General features: G+C 43.9%; 1 protein-coding gene across 2 annotated transcripts in view; it reads right to left on the reverse strand.

Moving 5' to 3' along the window:
• C3_1H2orf80 (chromosome 3_1 C2orf80 homolog) overlaps window positions 1–21,968 on the reverse strand; it is a 301,817-nt gene that overhangs the window by 90,033 nt on the left and 189,816 nt on the right. For both annotated transcript variants that reach the window (XM_078680339.1, XM_078680338.1), the window contains exon 5: window positions 14,826–14,913. In XM_078680339.1, the coding sequence (XP_078536465.1) occupies window positions 14,826–14,913 (88 nt within the window). The remainder of the gene's footprint in view (window positions 1–14,825; window positions 14,914–21,968) is intronic.

Below are 21,968 nucleotides of genomic sequence, written 5' to 3' on the forward strand. Positions count from 1 at the left end.
TGAAATATATCACCCATCGAGTGGGATCAAAATCAAATTAAAAGTGAATGGTACCTGTGACAGTACCAATTTGGTCTACATGTTGAAATGCCCATGTGGACTTCCCTATGTGGGCAAAACATCCAGAAAAATCAAAATTCGATTAACAGAACATCGCAGCAACATCAGACTAAAATCAACAAAATCCACAGTAGCAGTACATTTTAATGACCACCAACACAATCCCAGTCAACTCAAGTTTTGTATCTTGGAAATAGTACCAGTACTACCAGGAAGAGATAATGAACAATATCTCTTAAGGAGAGAACTTTACTGGATAAACAGACTATCATCGAAAGCTCCGAGAGGGCTAAATGAACGCCTGGAATTTAGTTGTCATCTATAGATCATTGAAGACCATTGATCAAATCAGTTAGCCGATGGAACATTATAGTTAACTGCATTCATTCTATTTATTATTATTTATTATATACTATTTTTATTCGTCAATCATGTTGAAAGAAAATGTGTACAAACGTTATAAACATTTCATACTGTGATAATGTACTGACTGGTTTAAAAGCGGGTTAATGAGACCATCTAGGGTGACCTTCATAAACTAGAGAGTGCAACAATGATATTAACATTTCACAACATGATTGACGAATAAAAATAGTATATAATAAATAATAATAAATAGAATAAATGCAGTTAACTATAATGTTCCATCGGCTAACTGATTTGATCAATGGTCTTCAATGATCTATAGATGACAACTAAATTCCAGGCGTTCATTTAGCCCTCTCGGAGCTGTCGATGATAGTCTGTTTATCCAGTAAAGTTCTCTCCTTAAGAGACATCAGATGTCACCTCTACACATTACCATACAGGATATAGCACCAGCGTACACGTTTCGTACATTCATTGATTTAAACGCGGATTTTTCCTTGTTTTGACACGTGACTACGCGTCCACCAATCCGATATCATTTTACACTGACCTTTTGGTACCGAGAAATGCTGACCAAACGCCTGCCAATCAGAATCCTGATTGTAAACTAGGAGTCACGTGACTCAGTACACCAATTTAGAACGTGAAACCCTGAGTGCGTTCAACGTTGTCGAACGGATGAATATAGAACACGCCGAGAATATCATTCCGGTAAGCAGCGTATTTTATCTGTTAGAATCATAGCAATTCCAGATATACGGCGTAGCAAATTTGCTACCAAGTATATTCGTTGACCGACCCTCTTTACCTTGTTTTTATAGGCTCGTATACACCCGCGAAAAGCACATCGACAAAGTGTCAGCCACAGGTTTGATTTACACATTCTTAGAGAGCACACTTTAGCACTGATGCCGCCGACGTCGAAACCCTCACGATTGCACCCCCACTTGTACCGACAGTATTAACAATAAGGCACACACCTTGAGTTTAAATAGAATTCCCAGCATGTAACGAAGTCACCTTCATTTTTTCCTTTTTAAGCAGCATAACTAAGATTCACAATGTGATCTCTCTTGCCTTGCATGTTTACAAATGTCGTAATAAGTATGAAGTTGTATACTAGGACATGACAATGAATTTTGCTTTTGAAACTGTACTTGATTACTTTACAGAATTGTACACGGCCCCTGAAGAAGGGCTAAAGCCCGAAATGCAGTGGGCCACCGGGCCAAATGTTATCAGAACATGAGAATAATCATGATATGAACTAAAAATGAACAATTAAAAGGATATATTGAACTTTGTTTACACGTTTTTGAACCATTTACTGAACTTTGCATTGAGTGCTCTGGGGAGACACTGTTCTCGAGGGAACAGTGCGTCAAATAGTTGTCTCAAACCAAGGTACAGGGGGCTCAACCCCACGGGCACCACCCACCTATACAGACTTTCAATTACATTTGGTTACAAAAGGGAGTGCGTATCCCAACAACTATTTTGGCTGGAATCATACTGATTTTTAGCCATTTGGACTCTACTTGGAAATAGCCATCCATTACCAATCGATGCCTGGTGTTGTGGAAACCAGCCTGCTCATGCCAGAAACTCCATTACCTGGAATTCCCTGCTCACTGCTTCATCTCCAACCCTGCAGGCCAAGGATGGGTGGAGGAATTCAGCTCACGTGTGGCTGGCTGCTGCTAGTCTGCTCACACCTAATGCATTTGATTACTGTGAGTTCTTTTAAGCCCCACTTCCCTTCAGGCCAAAGTTGGTCATTGTAGCTTTGTTCCAGTGAGACCAGTCCTTGTTTCCTGAGCTTTTATTATTCCTTTATTCCTGAGCTATAGTTGTTCCTTGTTCCTTGCTTCCTAAGCTATAGCCATTCCTTGTGCCTGAATTAGCACTACCTGCAGTGCTACAGTGTTTCCTAAGTTCCTGAGCTATAGTTATTCTTTGTTCCTGTTCCTGGGCTTCAGCTAAGTCTTGTTCCTGATTTGCACTGCTTGCAGTGTTCTCTTGACTTCTTGTTTCCTGAGCTGTAGCTATTTCCAGTTTCCTTGAACTAGCACTGCCTGCAGTGCTTCCTTGACTCCTGAGCCTTAGCTCAATTATTGTTCCTGCCCAAGGACTGCCTTTAATGCTACTTTGTTTTCTTGATTCCTGAACCTGCACTATTCTAGTATACACTTGCAGCCTCCTCTTCTGTAAATCCTTTTCCAGTCCCTGCCTTTATTCACATTTCCTTGGTTCCAGTTCCTAGTTTGCAGTCTTTCTATTCTTGCTGTCTTGCTTCTATTACTTTGTATGTTTGTTACTTGCTGTCTGCCAAGTGTGCCCTGTGATTTCCTACCTTTCCTGTTAAGCACCCCTCCTTGCTAGCTCCTTGTCTATTGTACTTGTATTTAGTTCTACCCCCTTGCTGTTACTGTCTTGCGTGTTTCTGTTTGAGCACCAGGATCCGTGGGCACAGCTGACAACCTAGGGGGTCTTTCTTGTTAAATGTGAGTATTGTCTTTGAGTTACATTTATAATATCACCATAGGCATCAGCTCCACAGACGCTGCCTTTGCATGCATATCCTATATGTGGGTATTTGCAGTCAGAATCTATAACAGCAATTGTGGGTGAGGAACTTACTGGGCTTCAGTCTTACTGTGTGGAGCTCCTGAGTGCTTTACCTCACACTCCCTTTATTGTTAATGTTGTTTTATATATTTGTATTGCACATCCGTCCTGGGTGAAGGGATTCTTATTGCTGAAAAGCCTCATGAGTGCCTGTCCTTTCTGAGTCTTAGCCATCTTGTTCCTTCGTGCAGGATTCCCCTTTCTATCCCTTTTCTCCTCTGACTTCTTGTGTGATCGTGGGCAGTGCTGCTTTCCTTTTTCTGCTTCATTTTCTACCCAGTTCATAGTCCTTGCTCAAGTCCCTGACTGTGTTCCTGACATAGTCCCGGACAGACCCTGACACACTCTGAGGGAGCTGTGCAAACACATTGAACCTGGTGCCAACACAGCAAAGCGTTAGAACCTTCAACTGAGTCACCGTGGTATTGAGATCTGCCATTGTGGTGGTGATCTTTAAATATGATGGACTCTACTTTGCCGTGGCAGTGGAGAATATCCCTCTACTGACCCAGCAGAACAGAATACCGCCCTCCATTTTCTAAATAAGGTCCAAAGTAATTTGTTGTGTTATTTGAAGAGAACCCTTCCTCACTGCATGGCTCAAACCCATTTCATCTTCTTGTGCCTATATATTACTGGTTTACATTTCTTGTGTTGACAGGGAGTGGGCCAGTCTTGCACCGCCGTGTCACATGTGACACTTTGGGACAGACGTGCATTTTATCCGAGAATATATTGTTTTCTGGGGATTGCAATTTCATCTTTAACACTGCAAGTATCGGTTAAAAGTCCCAGCATGCAAAGTAGGAATGGTGATGGTCAAATTGGCGTAGCAGAAAATAGGACCATATGTGTGCTATGCAGAGCGCATGTGCTTCTGCAAACAAGCATTGGCATAGCCAATAGTTCTCTCCTTTGGGACCTTATAAGTGTTTAGCCATGCAACAGTTGATGTTGTTGCACCAAGAATATTGTGCTGCATAACTAAATACTTATAAGGTCCAAAAGGTGAGACCTATTGGCTATGCCAATGCTTGTTTTTTCTTGGGTCTAAACAGGGGCGTAGCACCAGGGGGTGTGTTTGGGGTGTCATACCCCCCTAATAAATGGATCCTGATGTGTGCAGTTAGGTCCATGAGGCCTCCAGTTGGGCTAGCAGTGCGTGTAGTCGGGTTTCCACTCAGATTAGCAACCATCATTGCACAAACACGTCTCTATGAAACTTTGTTTATTCTTGGCCTGTTTTGTGTGAAAGGGAAGAGGATGGGTGGATGTATACAATCTCTGCAAAGAACTGGATGCATCTTATGCGGTGCAGAGAAGCCTTTTAAATTAAAGACTATTTTCACCCATTTTGCCATATCAATAGCAGTGAAGTTTAGAGAATCACTGTTCCACCCCCCAGCCTACCCCCTCCAAATTTAACTGACTAAGCTATGCCCATGAGGTTAAGTTTTCATAAGTTGAGAATTGAGAACCAGGCAAAAAGATTAAAATGCAGGCATTAGCATTCGGGTCTTATTGGTAACCCTACCCTGGCAGTTTGTGCTGCAGCGATGGAAGCTGGAAAGGCAGCCATCAAGCAGAACAACCCTGAGCCTGAGGAGGGAGTCCTGCAAATTTACAGGGGAACTGGAATCCTTGATTAAACAAGCCATACATTCAGCTATGAGTGATCCAGCAGCGGAGAAATTCTGGACAGACTCTGATAAAGAACAACAGCCTGATCCAAAAGGGTTTTATGTGGAAGGGGCTCATTTCCAAAACGTTTTGCAAAATATAGAGATACTGGCAGGGGTGGCTCTAGGCTCATGGTGGCCCTGGACAGGGAGCGTAGGTAGGGGGCCCCCGGAGGAACGCAGGCGCGGAGGCCAGTGAAGGGTGGGGGGGGAGTCAGGGTGTTTGGAAGTGGAACAGAGCCGGAGGCCGCCAAATCCCTGCCAGGGGCCGCCACGCAAATATGTATCCATCCTCAGAGGATTATTATATTAAGGATATACATTGGCGTGGCGGCCCCTGGGGTTTGGCGGCTCTGAGCAGGTGCACAGCTTGTATATGCCTAAGGCCGCCCCTGATACTGGGTTCTTTACAACCCCAATCAAAGCAGAACGATTTTTATGCTTAGTACAATTCTTCCTCTAAGGGCACTCTGCCTCTGCCTGCTGTGATCAGAGACATAATTACGAAAGAATTAATTCTAAGTGTGAAGTAGAATATAAATTTGTCAACCGTATTCACCCTAGGCGCAAAGTTAGATTCAAAATTATTGTATGAAGAGGCCTTCGCCTCATCCTCTATGAGTCGGGGAGTTTAGATTTGTATTTATCTCTTGCTTTGAGACCGGGGAGTTTAGATTTCGTATTTATCCCTTGCTATGATTACCAATAGTTTCTTGGTTTGCTGAAACGGTTCCAATGTTTCTATGTTGCTTAGTCAACACGGGAGAAAATGCTGCGATTTCTCTCTAGTCACCATGCTTACTGTTTACTGTTGGGGAGGGCGGGGTGGGGGGTATAGGGGGCAGGGGGGTATGTGTGGTATGTGTAGTATGTCTCTTTTTCTTTTTTTCGTGTACAGATATTAATCAACAGTTGCATGTCACATTCACAAGCTAATGCGATTGCTCGCAATCAAGGTTGTGTTGTCACTGTACCTGGCAAGACTCTCAGGTATGTCGACGTTTATACACAAGGTGGCTCACATATGGTAAGCCCAGTTATGGGCCACGCGGATTTGGTAATGATTGTACTGTTTACAGATGATACACTCCACAGTTGATACACCGCTTGGGGTGACCGCAATAGACAAACTGAAAATACTGTCCCTGAATGTAAAAGGTTTGAACCAGCCCATCAAGAGGCAAAAGATACTTGACTATCTGCGCAGACAGCGGGGGGATATTGTCATGTTACAGGAAACTAAAATTGATACTAAACAATTCTACCACTTGAGGAATAAATTTTATACCGAGGTTGTGGGGGCTGAAGCAGTAGGGAAGAAGAATGGGGTTTTGATGTTGATAGCTCAAAAATCAAAGGTTGAACTTCTTTCATCCACAGCAGACGACAAAGGGAGGTGGGTCACAGCCAAACTGAGCAGAGACAACACGGAATTCTATGTCACGAATATTTATGCCCCTAACACTAGCGACCTCAAATTTTGGGAGGGCCTCTCTAAACAAATCGAGACCATCCCCGACTCAGCTGTACACCTGCTGGCTGGGGATTTTAATCTTCCCATGGACCCCACCCTGGACAGAGACTATAGGTGCCCCTTTAGGCCGAACAAATCCCACAAAGCGTTTCTTAATTTATGTAAACGCTTTCACCTAGTAGACGCGTGGAGAATGCAAAACCCCATGGACAGGGACTATACATTCTATTCCTCACTGCATGACTCTTACTCTTGTATCAATTATATTTTTATAACACAGAATGGGGTCCCTAGGATAGGTGACACGTCAATAGAGCCAAGAGTTCTGTCCGATCACTCATGCATTTCCTTATCCATCGTCAACGTGAAGCCCTCTTCCCGTCAAACGTCGTGGCGTTTGAACGATGAAATACTGAACAAACAGCAACACCGGGTTGCTATCCAGTCTGCTATTAGGTCATACCTGGAACATAATAAGAGGGGAGACACTACCGATCTCGTCCGATGGGAGGCCCTGAAAAGCACTATTAGGGGGGTGTGCATTAAAATTAGATCAGCAATGAACAGGGACCATAACATGAAATTGGAAAACTTAGAGCAAGAAATATTGGCCCCAGAGAGTAAACATCAGAGGAGCAGAGATGGTATGACACTGAATGCATTGGCCAACAAGAAATATGAGTATAATAAAATAGTGAGCGAAAGTTCAAACTGTGTGACTGAAATAAAGCGGGTAAGAGCCTGGCCTCGTAACTGAAATTCAAGGTTCAGAAGAACACAATTAATGTTATTAAGGATGCTTCAGGGGTCATGCACTCAGAACCGTAAAAAGATAGTGGAGGTATTTAAAGACTTTTATGAAACCTTATATGCCAAGAATGTGTCTTTAGATGAAAATAAGATTCAGGACTATTTAAATGAATGTGACCTCCCAAAGCTTTCATCTGACGAGCAACTACGTCTTAATGCACCGATCACGACCTCTGACATAGAACAAGCGATTAAGTCATTAAAGTCCGGAAAGGCACCAGGCCCCGATGGATTTACAGCTAGATATTATAAAACCTTTCCCTCCTTGCTGGTAGATCCTCTTCTGCACCTCTTTCGGGAAATAAATGATTCAGGCGAAATTAAAGATACCCTGTCCGAAGCTATAATTGCAGTACTCCCAAAAGATGGTAAAGACCCTTCTCTCCCGAAAAATTACAGGCCAATTTCCCTCATTAACCTTGATTGCACACTTTTAGCCATGATCCTTTCTGCTCGTCTTCAGAAGGTACTCCCTCAACTGATCCATCCCTCTCAGGCAGGGTTTCTAAAGAACAGGCTGTCCATTGACAATACTAGGGTACTAGCACACGTGCTGGAAAAAGCGAAACTCCTAGACACACCCACGGCGGAAATAACATTAGACGCCGAAAAGGCTTTCGACAAAGTCGACTGGTCTTTCCTGGAAGCAGTCTTACACAAGTTTAACCTGGGAAGAACATTCACGAAGCTAGTAATGTCCCTCTATTTTTGTCCCTCGGCAAAGGTTAGGGCAGGTGGCTCTTTCTCATCCTCTTTATGCTTACAGCAGGGCACAAGACAAGGGTGCCCCCTATCTCCTTCCTTATTTTTGCTGGCAATCAAGCCATTCCTTTACCACATAAGAAAAAATGACGCGATTGCTGGTATCCCATTTGAGGGTTGTAATATCAAGCTTACCGCTTATGCGGATATTGTATTAATTATGTCGGAAAGAGCGGATGAGACCATACCAGCACTTATGGCGAATTTTGATGAGTTTTCCCGGGTCTCGGGTTACAAACTGAACAAGGACAAAACGGAGGTCAAACTCCTTAATAATGTAGGTAATAAAGATATCCTTGGAAACTCTGGTCTAACTTGGCAACCACACTGTTTTAAATATCTGGGACTCGATTTCGATAAAGACCTAATCACCACTTTAAAAATAAATGAGGAACTAACCCTGAAAAAGATCTCCTCATTGCTGGACGGATGGTCACCCAAGTTCCTTTCTTGGTGGGGCAGGGCTGAAACCCTTAAAATGATGTCCACACCATTGGTGAACTATTTAGCCAGCATGCTGCCCATGACATTTACTGACGACTTCATCAATAAGGTGGATAAACTGTTTGGCGGATTCCTGTGGCAGGGTAAGAAAGCCAGGGTATCACTGAAAAAGCTGCAACTGGCAAAAGAAAAAGGCGGCCTGGGTCTTCCCTCATTCAGGAATTACCAAACAGCATTCCTATGCAAACAAGGAGCGCGGTGGCCGGTAGACTCCCCATCTTATGTCCCAATGTGGTTAAATATTGAGAAATCTATCATCGCTCACACGCCTCTACCGACCCTGCTTACCATGGATCTATCTCACCTGCCTCACTCTAAATAAATTATGCTGAATACTAGGCGAGCCTTATTGCGGCTTGACCAGACCCACAAAACTAACTTCACAATCAGAAGATCCACACTTATGGCCCTATGGAGAAATCCCTATTTAAAATCTAATGGCAAAACCCTTTATTGGGAATCATGGTCCAAGAAAGGCATTAACTTGGTGGCGGACCTCTATGAAGGGACGCAACCCCTCCCTTTCTCGAGCTTACAACCAACATATGACCTCACACCAATGGACTTTTACGAATTCTTGAAATTAAACGCCATTATAGCACCCTGTAGCCTTGTCCCTCACACACCTTGGCTAGTGTCCCATTTACCAAGACTCATGTCCGCGGGACACTTGGTCTCTAAAATATATAAGCTGCTGCTTCCTCAAATGGGAAACAGAACCCAACTCTACTGGGATAGAGTTCGATTGGGACATGATACACAGAACCGCATTATCTAGTAAGGTTTCGCCCATCCTCTCACAAAATACATGTTATTGAATAGGACATTCTGGACCCCGGATAGGCTCTTTAAGTGCCACTTGAGGGACACGCCCACATGCTGGAATTGTCAGTCAGGGACTGGCGATCTCGCCCATATGCTCTTTCAATGCCCCTCCTTGCAGACTTATTGGGGGAAGATCTTTGATTGCATTCACCACGTTTTCGATCTGAAACCTGTGAGAGAATTTGTGTATATCATATTGGGAGCTCTTGACCCACAACTAACGAACACACATGATCGCCAACTATTGGATTTGATGCTAACGCTAGCATGTAAGGTGATCTTGTGTAAATGGAAGAATACGTCAGAGGTTAACTTTAAAATCTGGCAGGACTGGCTTACATTCTTGAGAGGTGCTGATAATCCGGTGCTGCAATCTGCCACATGGCGACCTTCCTATAGGAGACTCTGGAAGGCACTGGATGCATCTTCCTTCCATTTTGATCCTCCGTAATGTACTAATTGATGTACTAATTGATGTTGTATACTCCAACCAATGCGAGGTGCAGTGCCTAACCGATTTACTGGTAGCTTGGATTGTCTTGTAACTGTACATTTTTTCTATCCCGATTATTTATTTCTGTACTGTATAATTATCACCATGTAGCCCTGTTCACAGGCATCACCAAACAAGTGTAATGTGATTTTCTTTCAGGTTTGTGTACTGTTGTCGAGCAACACATTTGTGTATCTATGCATTTGAAGCCTTATTGTATTGTCTTTTCTTTGTTTTCCTTTTCTTCAATAAAAACGACTTGAAATAAAAAAAGAAAAGCACTAAAAATGTTCCCTATTCTATCTTGATAATTGGCTTTTGCGTGCGTCTTCTCTCTCCAAGGCACAGCATGACGTGGATTCAGCCAGCAACTTCCTCAGATGTCTGTGTCTGATAATTGGTCACCTCTTGGACAGCAGTAAGATTCAGCTTCCATGGGCACTGTTTCACCTCAAGCCCTAGCTCAACCATTTCCTGAGTCATACAGATCGCATGTCAGAATTTCGAGACTATGGTTCCAGTCACTACACAGTTGGTGTCAGATCTTCAGTGGTGGCTCTCAGAGGCCAACCTGGTAAAGGGAATAGCCTTTCACCTTCCTCCTCCTATTGATGTTGTCCCTGGATGTGAGTCTGTGTGAAGCAATATTTCATCAAAAGTACATAAATGGCGATGGTCAGAAACAGAACGGGGTTATTCATCCAGTTGGTGAGCCAAAGAACAATGGATTGAACCCACATCTCTTAACTGGGAGTGAATGTTTTGATTTGTCATGCATCCCGTCCATCATTTGTGTGTCTTTTGCTTTTTTGCTTTTCCCAAAGAATTGGGGAGTGGTTTAGAGGGACCTGAAGGGCAGCTCTGAGTTCTGTGCCTAGGCCGTCAGTCCTCACATCATTATCCAGAAGTCTGCATGGGAGACAGAGTAAAAAGGGAGCTGTTTGTCAGAGGTGTCGAGTTTGCCATCTGTCTGTCTATATAGTAACTTGTGCTCACAATGTGTCAGTGGTGGGGCCCAGTAGGAGGGCCTCGGAGTCTGCCAGCAACTAAAGTCATGGCTAGCACTAGGTACATAGTAAAATACTCCCCTCAAAGCACGCGCTGGGCCTGGAACACCGAGCATAGGTACTGCACTCACTAAAAAACATCAGCGGTGTCCATGATTGGACCATATATATTGGCTCGGCAGATGTCAAATGTGTGCAGGTGACCCACCGTTACGGTCCACCACCTACCTTTGCAAGTTGAAACTTGCCTGCCCGCCCCCCAGCATGCGCTATATGAGCTATATGAGAAATAGTATCTTTGCTTTTCCAATTTGATAACAAAAGTGGTCTGTGCATTGAGTTGCAAGTGGGTTTCCTGCATCATCGCTATATCCATTTGATGTCAGTGTAGGTAAGTACATGTCCGTATTTTCGAGGGTTACCAAATCCCTGGACATTCAATTTAAGCATCTGGATGTTCGCTGGGCGGGCCTGTTTTTTTTGTCCATATAGCCCACTGTACCATTCTATGTGAGGGCCCATATGTATTACCTCGCTTAATGTCGCCCAAATTGACCTCAATCTCCAACTGTTACCATTGCTCCTAGAAACCAGCAGTGCAACAGCCCCTTCAACGAAATAATCAAACACTGCCAGGGCGATCCATACACGGGGGTTGGGAAAGGGCGCACAGCACACTCGAAAAATACTGTTGGCTACTTGGGATTAGTTGTCCATTATATTCAACAGTGCCGGGGGCCCTTAAACGGCAGCTGTTATTAATTAGCATCAGATTTGTCCACTGGAATTAGTACAGAGAACCACACATTTGAGGGAACAGTACATTCTCCTGGTTCTCAGGCAGGCACAGGTATGTACAAACGTATCCCCTTGCGTGTGAGAAACAGGCTGTGACTCTCCCACCACTTACTTGGAAGAGAACACATATTAGAAAACTATCAAATCCTTCCAGACACTGACAGGAATACGTTTTATTTTAGTGTGAGTTAATAGAACACCTTTCCCCGATGGATGCACAAACATAAGAAAGACACACTATAATCTTAAAAATGACTATATATTAAAGCTTGCTTTTAGAGCAGAATATATGAAAAATCATTATTGCCGATAACAACATCATTTTGAGTAAAATTAATGCATTGCATCTATATAATGTAAAAAATGTCATCATGACTGAAGGCAATCTTGAATGCACGCTAAGCCAGAACCCATTCATCAGTGCCCCTCTTCCTCAGTAATGCATACATTAGCACTAAAAGCTTGGCGTAAGAAGCAGATTCCCAAACGCAAGCCTGCATAACTGCTCAACTTATTCATAAATTTCCAATCTATTGCCTGCCTATACGAAAGGCCAGTCTTTTTCTCTATTTTGTTGATTTTATCAAGAGAACCAGATAGCAAGCAGAGCATGCCTCCCTGCTGCAGATTGTTTGTCACAGATGCTTCTTCTGAAATGTCTGAAGCACCTCTGTCCTCAAGTGGCTCTCACACAGGATGTATGTACTATTCTCAGCATTATAAAGAGGAAGCTGATCTTGTGATCTGGTAGGTGGTGTTTGAACAAAAATGTGTAACCTCCCATCCCATGTGTAACATTCATCTATAGCAAGGGAGTACCCAGAATATTACCCCACCCCCACCTTGAACCAAAAATCTGATATCACCATCCACTCAGATTTCTATTTACTCTGAATCCTTTTATTATTATGTTATGTTAAAATGTTATAGAGCGCCTGCCTACTCCATTCGAAGTGTCCCAGTGCTAAGGATTTCACACCACTAAGGCCTGAGACTAAAAGAGATCTGGTCTAAGTTTGTCTAAAAAGCCATATCTTTAATTATTTATGAAAAACTGATTCAGAGCACTCCTATCTTAGATCAAGAGGAAGAGTATTCCAAACTTTGAGGGCCAGTGACCTGAACGAACGCCATTCCATAAGTGCCTTTTTCATTCTCGAAACTATCACAAGAGCTGCTTCAGAAGATCTGAGACTCCTGCTGGGGTGATAAGCCATGACCAGAGAGTCAAGATAGCTGGGGCATTTGTCCTTCAAAACTTTGTGGCAATAGTATAACGCTTTAAAAGCCTCTTTCTTCCTTACCAGAAGCCAGTGAAGCTTAGCCAGTGCTTGGCCAATAGCAGAAATCCTGGGGATATTCAGTAATAGGCAAGCAGCAGCATTCTGTACCCTTTGACGTTTTCTTAATCTACATTGTGTTGCACCTAGGTAGAGTAAACTACAGTAGTCCAGTTATGAAGTAATCAGGGCTTGGACTACTGTTTTCCTAGCAGCTTCTGGGAGGAGACCTAAGATCTTGCATAGCATTTTTAAAATGCCAAACCAGGTGCCGGCAAGACTGATTATCTGATTGTCAAAGGTGAGATTGACATCAAGCGAGATGGTGACATTCTTTACTTTTTTATTAGGAGTTGAAAGAGGTCCCAATACATATGGCCACCACACTGTGGACCAAATGGAGGGCTCTTTCCTCATCACCAGCACCTTGGTTTTCTCAACGTTCAGCTTGAGACTGCTATGATTCATCCACTCAGCCAGTCCAACCAGGCAAGATCTAAAATGAGTAGCCGAAGAGCCCTCATCCTGTGTCAGGGTAATAATAAGCTGTGTGTCGTCAGCATATGACCCAATTTTAAAGCCATGGCCCATGATCGCATCAGCTAGAGGGCCCATTTACAGATTTGGCAGCATAGGGCTCAAAACGGAGCCCTGCGGCACCCCCTGCTGCAACGGGAACACCTCGGATAAGAAAGGCTGTTGCATTACCTGGAAGGTGCGATTCTGAAGGAACAAGGCAAGCCATCTCTGAGCTGTAGTACCAATAACACCGTTCCACCCGAAGGCCATGGGATATGGTGTTGAACGCTGCACTTAGGTCCAGCATTATCAGAGTTGAGGTGTTGCCTTCCTCAGCAGTAACTCTGAGAGACTCAGAGGCTAACAACAGGGTGGACTCCATACTGTAATCCTTTAACCCACCTATTCATCGTCTCAGATTTCCATTTACTCTGCCATTATTATTTCCTTCCATCCATGCATCCATCCTCTCAGACTTTCATTTACTCTGCCATCCTTTCCTTCATCCATCCATCTCAGATTTCCATTTACTCTGCTATCCTTTCACTTACTCAATCACCCAACCACCCATCCTCTCACCCACTCATCCAAACATCTTTTGATCTTTTCATCCACCCATCCTTTCGCCCACTTATCCATCCATCCTTCCACACATCTATTGGGACTATCAGAATTATGCAAATGTATTGTAAATTCCACTTCGCTCAGAGCCCAACTCAAAACTTAATAGGGATCATCAGCAGCGGCATTTCCTTCTCAATGAAGATGGCTACCACTTCCTTCGCTAAGACGATAGTAACACTTTTCATATATATGAAATTATTGATGAGAAAACTCTGCAAGGTGGGAGCGTGTGTAATAGTTACCTTAGGGTACGAGTTGTAGTTGCTTGAGACAACTATACCTGCTGAATATCTATGGTTTTGTGTGTGTAAAATCTAAATCTATCTATAACGTCCTTGTAATCTTTGTTTTTTTCAGTGAATTTCTAAGGTTTTTTTCAAATTCTATTGGCTAAGTATACCGTCCCGTTAACCTTTGTGTTTTTTAGTGAATTTCTTGCCCAGGAGGGGTCCCTCACAGACCCCATCCATCCCATGGGGTCAGGGTATCTTTATATATTTGCATAATTCTGATAGTCCCAATCTGTAAGTAATCTGTAAGTAATTACTCATTTTAAAGAATAGTAACACCCCTTGGACCCACCGAATATTGGTATAGGGCAGAAGGTACCACTAGATACTCCACCTCATACACTATTAGCAGAGGTTTAGAGAATTAGCACTAAGGCTAACATATAACAGATTGCAAAACAGGCAATCTAAGAAGATGAATATAGAGACTTTCCAGAAATAAAATTATGATGATGTTAACTTCAAAGTTTTTAAAATATTTGGTTATAAACATTTTGGATGCTACTGCTTGCCAGGAAGAGGTGACCAGCCAATGAACTGTGGAAATGGTTGTGGGTTGTTTTTGACATCTTCATAGATTTTATCTGGGGAGCATCTTTTTTTACCTTTTCTTATTATGGAGTGGGTAATCAGCTGTGTGAGGAACTAGTGAACAGTAAAAAGAGAGAAATAAAGATTTCAAATGCAAAAATGTTGTTCTTACCATTAATATACCAGCAAATGAAGATAATATCATAGCTTCTCTCTCCATTTTGTTGGGATAGTTGTGATTGGTGAGGAAGGGCAACTTTCTGCATACGAAAAAGAGAAATATAATTCAGCAGAGACAAAGACTGCTTTTTTATGGCACACAAAATACAGTTTAAAGACTCAATTTAAGGTGCCGTCCTTGAGCTCTGTAGCACATCCTTTCTTAATGTTACAATCTGATTACCTATTGCTGATATGTTTTTTGGAACCACACCAATCGCTTAATCCGTTAATGTTTCACAAAATATTCCATGTTACTATCTTTGTATAAGTGAAACCCTAACTCAGCACACTTCTTTCCAAGAAGGACCTGGGAAACGGGATGCTATCTTCTGAATGATTCATAGCAAGTCATTAAGTGGTGAATGGTAAAGGCTTATTCTCCGTCTATTGTTATTCTAATAAGTGATTATATTTTTTTTAAACGAATATTAGGAGAAATGTACACTACGATTGAAGTAAAGTCTCTGCCTGGTAGCAGTGGAATAATAACAATGATATTCATATCAGAGTAAATAGGACTGTCCAGATAGCCTGTATAGTTTAGTTAATGCGGTATGAACTTAAAGTCAAGAATTTTTGGCCATGTGCAGAATCCAAAGGCCTGAAATTAATTCTCAAAAGCAACATGTACCATCAATATGGGCATGAAAAGTATCTCTATACATCAAATTAGTTAATTCCTACTCCCTATGGTGCTAAAATGTCTAAGGTCTATATCTAGTGGAAATTACGTTACAACTTTGTACCTGCTATTAGAATGGGTTAAGATCAGAGGAAAAGTTAAAGGTCTTTAATATTTGGTGTGATGTATTGCTGCCCCAACCAGCCTAGGAGAAGCATGCCACCATCCCTTTTGGTCCATCAACATAATACAACTTTCTTGGTTTAAGATGCTCAATCTTCTTATTTACTGAGTGTAGGAGAGTGCCCCTTTTGGGTGGTCACCCCCACACACTTTTTATACCCAATGCTGATGGTTTTGACTCTGAAAGCTGCTGCTTAGGCCCCGGTGCCAGTGCTTACTCCCTAAAACGGATACATGCGAATTGGCAATCCCACTGGGCAAGGAAATTAAACCTCTTAAAAGTCCCTAGTATGTGGTACTCAGGGTGTGGGTGTTAAAGGGGTCACCAGAACCTGAAGCACTGTCTGTGCTATTCTGAGTGACCCAAGTAAACGGATGACAGATGGCCTGTCATTGCAGACTGCAGGAGCAGTGCAAACTGCTTGAACTCGACTTTGCCCTCACCATAGGTGCCAAAGTCAATGCAATATTTTTAATATGTGCCAGTCACCCCCAAGGAAGGCCTCCTGAGCCCAGGGGACAGGGTGCATTATAATAAATGTGAGGACATGTGAGTGCAAGCTCATATATTCCTATAGTGGCCTTTACCATTAAAGGCTACTATAAGTGATAAACGGTCCATAGGATGGCATGGGATAGACCTGGGGTAAACACGAGGTTGCTATCTTCATTATAATACTGCCAAACGATCTGCTTCATCACATGGGACACAAATCTCATACCAAGTACAATGTGGCATACATCCAGGTGGCTACCTTAGAGATTGCCCACCGGGTTGCCCAAGCCTTTCTTGTGCTCTGGCTGTCAGCCAGCAGCAGCTGACTCCCTACCAGGAGATGTGAACTTTCCCAGGAGTCAGAAACAATGGTCTGGATGTGAAGGAGGTCACACCTCCTTCCCCGACAGGATGGCTAGTGAGGTGGCACATCAAGGAGGTGTGGTTCACAGCTTTCATAGCCTGTGATATGCAACCAGGCTGCCTCCCAATGGATAACATAACCTTTTCCCTGGCACCCAGGCACATTGGCACCTAGCAGGATGGAATATTAGGTATTCAGGAGGTGTTTAGCTCCAGAAGGCTAGCCACAACTCTAGGGCAGGCTACCCAGTCTGTACAGCTAAGAAAGCTTTCTGCCATGTTTAAAAGTGGTAGAATAGAGGGTTATGGGTAATATAGGTGACACCCCTCAGATATGGTCACCTCAGGAGCAGATTAGCCGCTGGGGCTATTTTTCCATTGGCCACTTACACCCACAATCCTAACACCACATAATCTAGTATTTTAGGGCTACCCCTGATGCCAGAACCTCAGGTCTGATCTGACTTGCAAAAAAGGACGAAGAATAGACCCCTGTCTGTGACAACAGGACCTGCACAAAGCAAAGGCATGGAACTCTGCACCTGTGGCAACCTTCCTGGAACTGCACAACTGCAACATGTCCCGGAAAAAAGACCGGTTCCCCCAGACAGACGGACCCCTTAGAGAGCCAAGGCAACTCCAGACTCCCATGACTAGTGCCACTAGAACCATGCCCACCGCAGCTAAAAACAGTGTACCTGAACAAACGAATCGCTGGCCATTGGGCCCTCTGAAGGATCGGCCAAATGTAGATGGTCCAGCGCATTGTGGGAAGCACAGCCCCGACCTCCAGCAAGTTTCAGGTAGCTACTGTTTATCAAGGTCCTCCAGACATTAAAATTCCTTTCTGATGAGATTGTACGAATCAAGGATTGTGATCGCAATCCAGAAACCACCACCTTTATTCAATGCTGCACCTTGGCTTTGTTGTCAACTTTGTGTAATGTAATGTAATGTAATGTAATGTAATGTAAGCACACATTTTTATAGCGCAACTATCGCTCCGAGGAGCATCTTGGCGCTTCACATCCAACCCTGCTGAAATAGGTTGGTAGACAGAAGGCAGTAACACACTGTACAATCACTACACCAATGCTCTGCAGGCTACATCAGAGAGCGAGAAGATCCATGTTTTCAAAGACCTCCTGAAGTCATTCTCCTTGACTATACAGCGGAGCTGAGCTGGCAGTTTACTACAAGCTTTTGATCCCAGCACAAAGAGAGATTTCCCTCCTTTGGTGGCTAGTCTAAATCTGGGAACAACTAAAAGGTTTTGATTGGCAGACCTCAGGCAGCGTGTTGGCATGTAGCGTTGAAAGCCCCTCAGAAGATATCTAGGACCTTGAAACTGAAAGGCTCTAAAGGCGATCACAAGAATCTTAAAAAGTACACGCTTGTGAATAGGCAGCCAATGTAAAATTTTTAGCGCCGTCGAGGCAGAAGATCTTTTCGGCCAGCGTAGAACCAGGCGAGCTGCAGCGTGTTGGACCATCTGCAGTCTATGCAGCACCGCCCTGTTGGTGCCTGCATAGAGACTGTTGCAGTAGTCCAATTTAGATGTTATAAGGGCCACTGGAACAGTCTTTCTGGCTGCCAGAGGCAAAAGATCAAAAAACTTCCTCAGTGATCTGATGATCTGAAAACACGAGCCCGCCACAGCTATTGCATGCTGTTTGAAAGAGAGTTGGTCATCAAATTTGACCCCAAGATTTTGCGCAGAGGCTATAGTGTTAGGGGGAGCTTCTGCGCCCTCAGGCCACCATTGTGAGGGGGAGAACGCATTTAAAGATCCAAAAGATATTATCTCTGTCTTCCCCGAGTTACATCTGAGGTGATTATTAGTCATCCACTCAAATGTGGCCCGGAGACAGTTCATCAAATTTTCTTCTGCCCCCGGCAGCTCCCTATCCAGCACCAAAATCAGCTGAGTATCGTCAGCGTACGATATGACTTCAATCTGGTAGGACGCAATCAGCTCGATCAATGGGACCATATAAAGATTAAATAAAACAGGACTCAAGCTAGCGCCCTGTGGGACCCCTGAGTTGATGGTCTTTTCCTCAGATTTATAGTCACCTAGTACTATTACCTGACGACGCAGAGATAGAAAATTAGTAAGCCATGTCAGCACCATTCCACCCACACCTGCGTTCTTCAAACGGTCAGTCAAGATTGAATGTGCGACCGTATCGAAGGCCGCCGATAGATCGAGTAAAATCAGGACGGCCTTCTTCCCTTGGTCCAGTGCCGTGCGTAATGTCTCAGCCGAGAACAAAAGGACGGACTCAGTCGAGTGCTTGGACCGAAACCCTTATTGATTGGAGTGTAGAATATTATTCTCCTCTAAGAAACTCGACAGTTGGCGATTGACGAATTTCTCTGTCAGTTTAAACACTGCCGGGAGTAGGGAAATTGGACGCAGGTTAGACAGGACGGTTGGATCTGACAAGGCTTTTTTTTGCAGTGGCATAACCGCTGCACATTTCCAATCATCTGGGATTACCGCAGTGGCCAGCGAGGAGTTGATGATACTGTTAATCATTGGATTTAACTCCGCAGCCAAAGTTCGAAGGACCATAGGCGGGCATGGATCAAACGGGGATCCAGATTTTATAACCGAGATGGCCTGGTGCGAGTCCTCCAGAGAGACCTGCGCAAATGATTCCAAACGAAAGATATTGGGTGTCAGAGCGTCTGTCCTCATTTTATCCGGATTAACCGGAATGGAGGAACTAGGTGGAAAGTCCCTAACAATGTCCTGGATCTTCTTTTCAAAGTAATTAGCTATATCATTACAGAGTGATTGCGAGGGGGGCATCTCATGGGAAAGTGCAGTGGGGTTAGTAAAACTCTTAACTATCTTAAAGATCTCCTTCTGTCCCCTTTCAGAGGAAGAGATGGCCTCCAGATGGTAGGTTTTTTTAGCCAGCTTAATTGCAGCATGATAGTTCTTACGTGCAACTATATAGATGTCGCGAGCAGCTAGCTCATATTTCCTTCGCCATCTGCGCTCCAGGGATCTTACTGCACTCAGTTCCATTTTCAAGGCTAATGTGAACCAAGGGGCGCTCTTTTTATTTGTGGAGCCATGTGTGTTACCGCGCTTCTTCCTTGCATCCAAAGATAAGCCAAATGTTGCTAACCATTCGCAATATTGCTGGTTATCAGTTAACGTACACCCTGTTAAACCGGGTTTACTGGCCCTCAGCTTCTCTAAGAGTTCCGGGCGTGCCAGGGCAGTGATCCAATCTGGCTTATGGCCGGCCGTTTGTGGGTCTGCCTTAGAGATCGGAACCTTCTGTTTTGCAAAAAGATGAAATGGGATGAGTTTGTGATCGGACCAAGTCAAGGTATGTGGAGCCTTAACTGACAAACCCTCCATATTAGTACAAATGCAGTCCAGGACATGGCCTGCTGCATGAGTGGGTTCCGATGTCAGCAGAGTAAGGCCGAGTGTGTTTATGATATCCATAAAATCACTGGTACCTGGCTCTTTAATGGAATCCAGGTGAAGGTTAAGGTCTCCCATCACCGTGCAATGTGCGAACCTAAGAGTGAGCTCGCTCAGAGTGTCTCCCACACTTTCCATAAATTCTGTCCGAAGGCCAGGTGGGCGATAGATTAAGGCACCAGAAAAGGAGAAGGTATCATGGGTGGTAAGGCAAAAAGCCATAGCCTCCGCTCCTTTGATGTCAGGCAGTTCAAATGTTGTACATTTGAAGGTGGTACGATAAATAATAGCCAGGCCGCCTCCCCGCTGCAATGGTCTATCCAATCGTTGGATTGAAAAGGCATGAGGCAGAGCCACAGCTAAATCTGGATTGCACCAGGGACGAAGCCATGTTTCGGTGACAAATCTAAGTCCATTTCGATGATCAAGTCATGGACATGCTGGGCATTTTTGCAAAGCGATCTGGCATTAAGAAGCCCCCCCCGAAGAGCAGTTGGATGAGAGTGAGCATGAGAACTTAATACGGGGGTGAGCTTAGCCTTACAGTGCTGACATACCACTATATCTTTCCAAGTATCTGGGGTCAAGAAATTATGACAGGATGGAGAATGAGTGTTAAAAGAGCCCAACCAGTCCCTGGAGTACACTGCAGGTCTAGGTATGGGGGCGGCTTCCCTTACCCTCGCCGCAGCCTCGCCGCGGACGAGCGCAGACGGGCCGGACTCTGGCTGGACTCTGGCTGGACTCTGGCTGGACTCTGGCTGGACTCTGGCTGGACTCTGGCTGGACTCTGGCTGGACTCCGGCGTGAGTCCGGCATTCCCGCTGCGCGTTCCCGCTGCGCGGCATCAGGCAGGTTTAAGTAGGTCCGAGTTCAGCCAGGCAGAAGACTAGGGCGCTCACCAAAATGGCGCCGCGTTTTTGTCCCTGCCTACCACCAAGATGGCTGGGGGCGTGGGTGTAAGGAACTAAGTGGTCCGCCAAACAGCGGTGAGTTATTCCATTTAGATGCAGGTAAGCGCTATGTGTGCTATTAAAAATAATGGCGACAAATTAATGGATTTATTTAAAATAAACTAAGCGGCGATATTAAAAGCGCAATCTACTCGAGCTTTACGAACTCGTATCACTGAACATAAGAGTCGTATTCGAACTAACACCACTAGTTCTCCTTTGGCACAACATTGGTGCACATTCAGACACAACATCTCCCAACTCAATTGTGGTGTTCTTGAGACTATAGAACAACGCACCGATCGTGACAATAGTAAATTCCTGTCACAACGAGAAACTTACTGGATCTGGTTCATGCAAACCCTTGTACCGAATGGTCTTAACAATAAATTTGAACTAGCCTGTTATCTATAACTGCGTATTTAACATCTAATAAAGTTTTTTTGTACACTCTGCATTTTACTGTAACTGTGGAAACTCTCTTCCTGTGATGTTTATTTAATCTCATATGTTGTCCTCTATTTCGACATTACATGAGCATATTTTAAGTTTGGTACTTGTACTATATATTGTGATTGCATTTTTATTTTCTACGATTGTAATTATATAACGAATATTGCTGGAAATATCCTCCTGTGACACCGTTTCTTCCTGGCTTCCCCTCCCCTTTTATTGTTTCGTTTCGTTTACCCTTCCCTGACACATTCACATAACTAACCTAAGATGGCCGCCACCGTTTTCATTTACACACTTTCACTTAGTCCTTCTATTATTTTGCATGCTGTCTATGAATGCTAACTTCCTCTCGCGCCTTTACACCGAACTCGCTGTCCCTAGCGTTTGGAAATTTGGAGTACCGTCTACTAACTCTGGCGGTGAGTAAAACGCACATGGCTCTTTCTCAGCGTTCAGTGCACTGTTTAGAGATCGGCAATTAAATGCCTGTTTCTTTCCTCGCAGAATGACCGGACGACCTCTTTATTTTTTCATTAATCTACACTAAAGTCTCACGTTTGGTAAGCTTT

The sequence above is a fragment of the Lissotriton helveticus genome, chromosome 3_1 (assembly GCF_964261635.1).
Source record: "Lissotriton helveticus chromosome 3_1, aLisHel1.1, whole genome shotgun sequence".
In the NCBI taxonomy this organism is placed as follows: domain Eukaryota; kingdom Metazoa; phylum Chordata; class Amphibia; order Caudata; family Salamandridae; genus Lissotriton; species Lissotriton helveticus.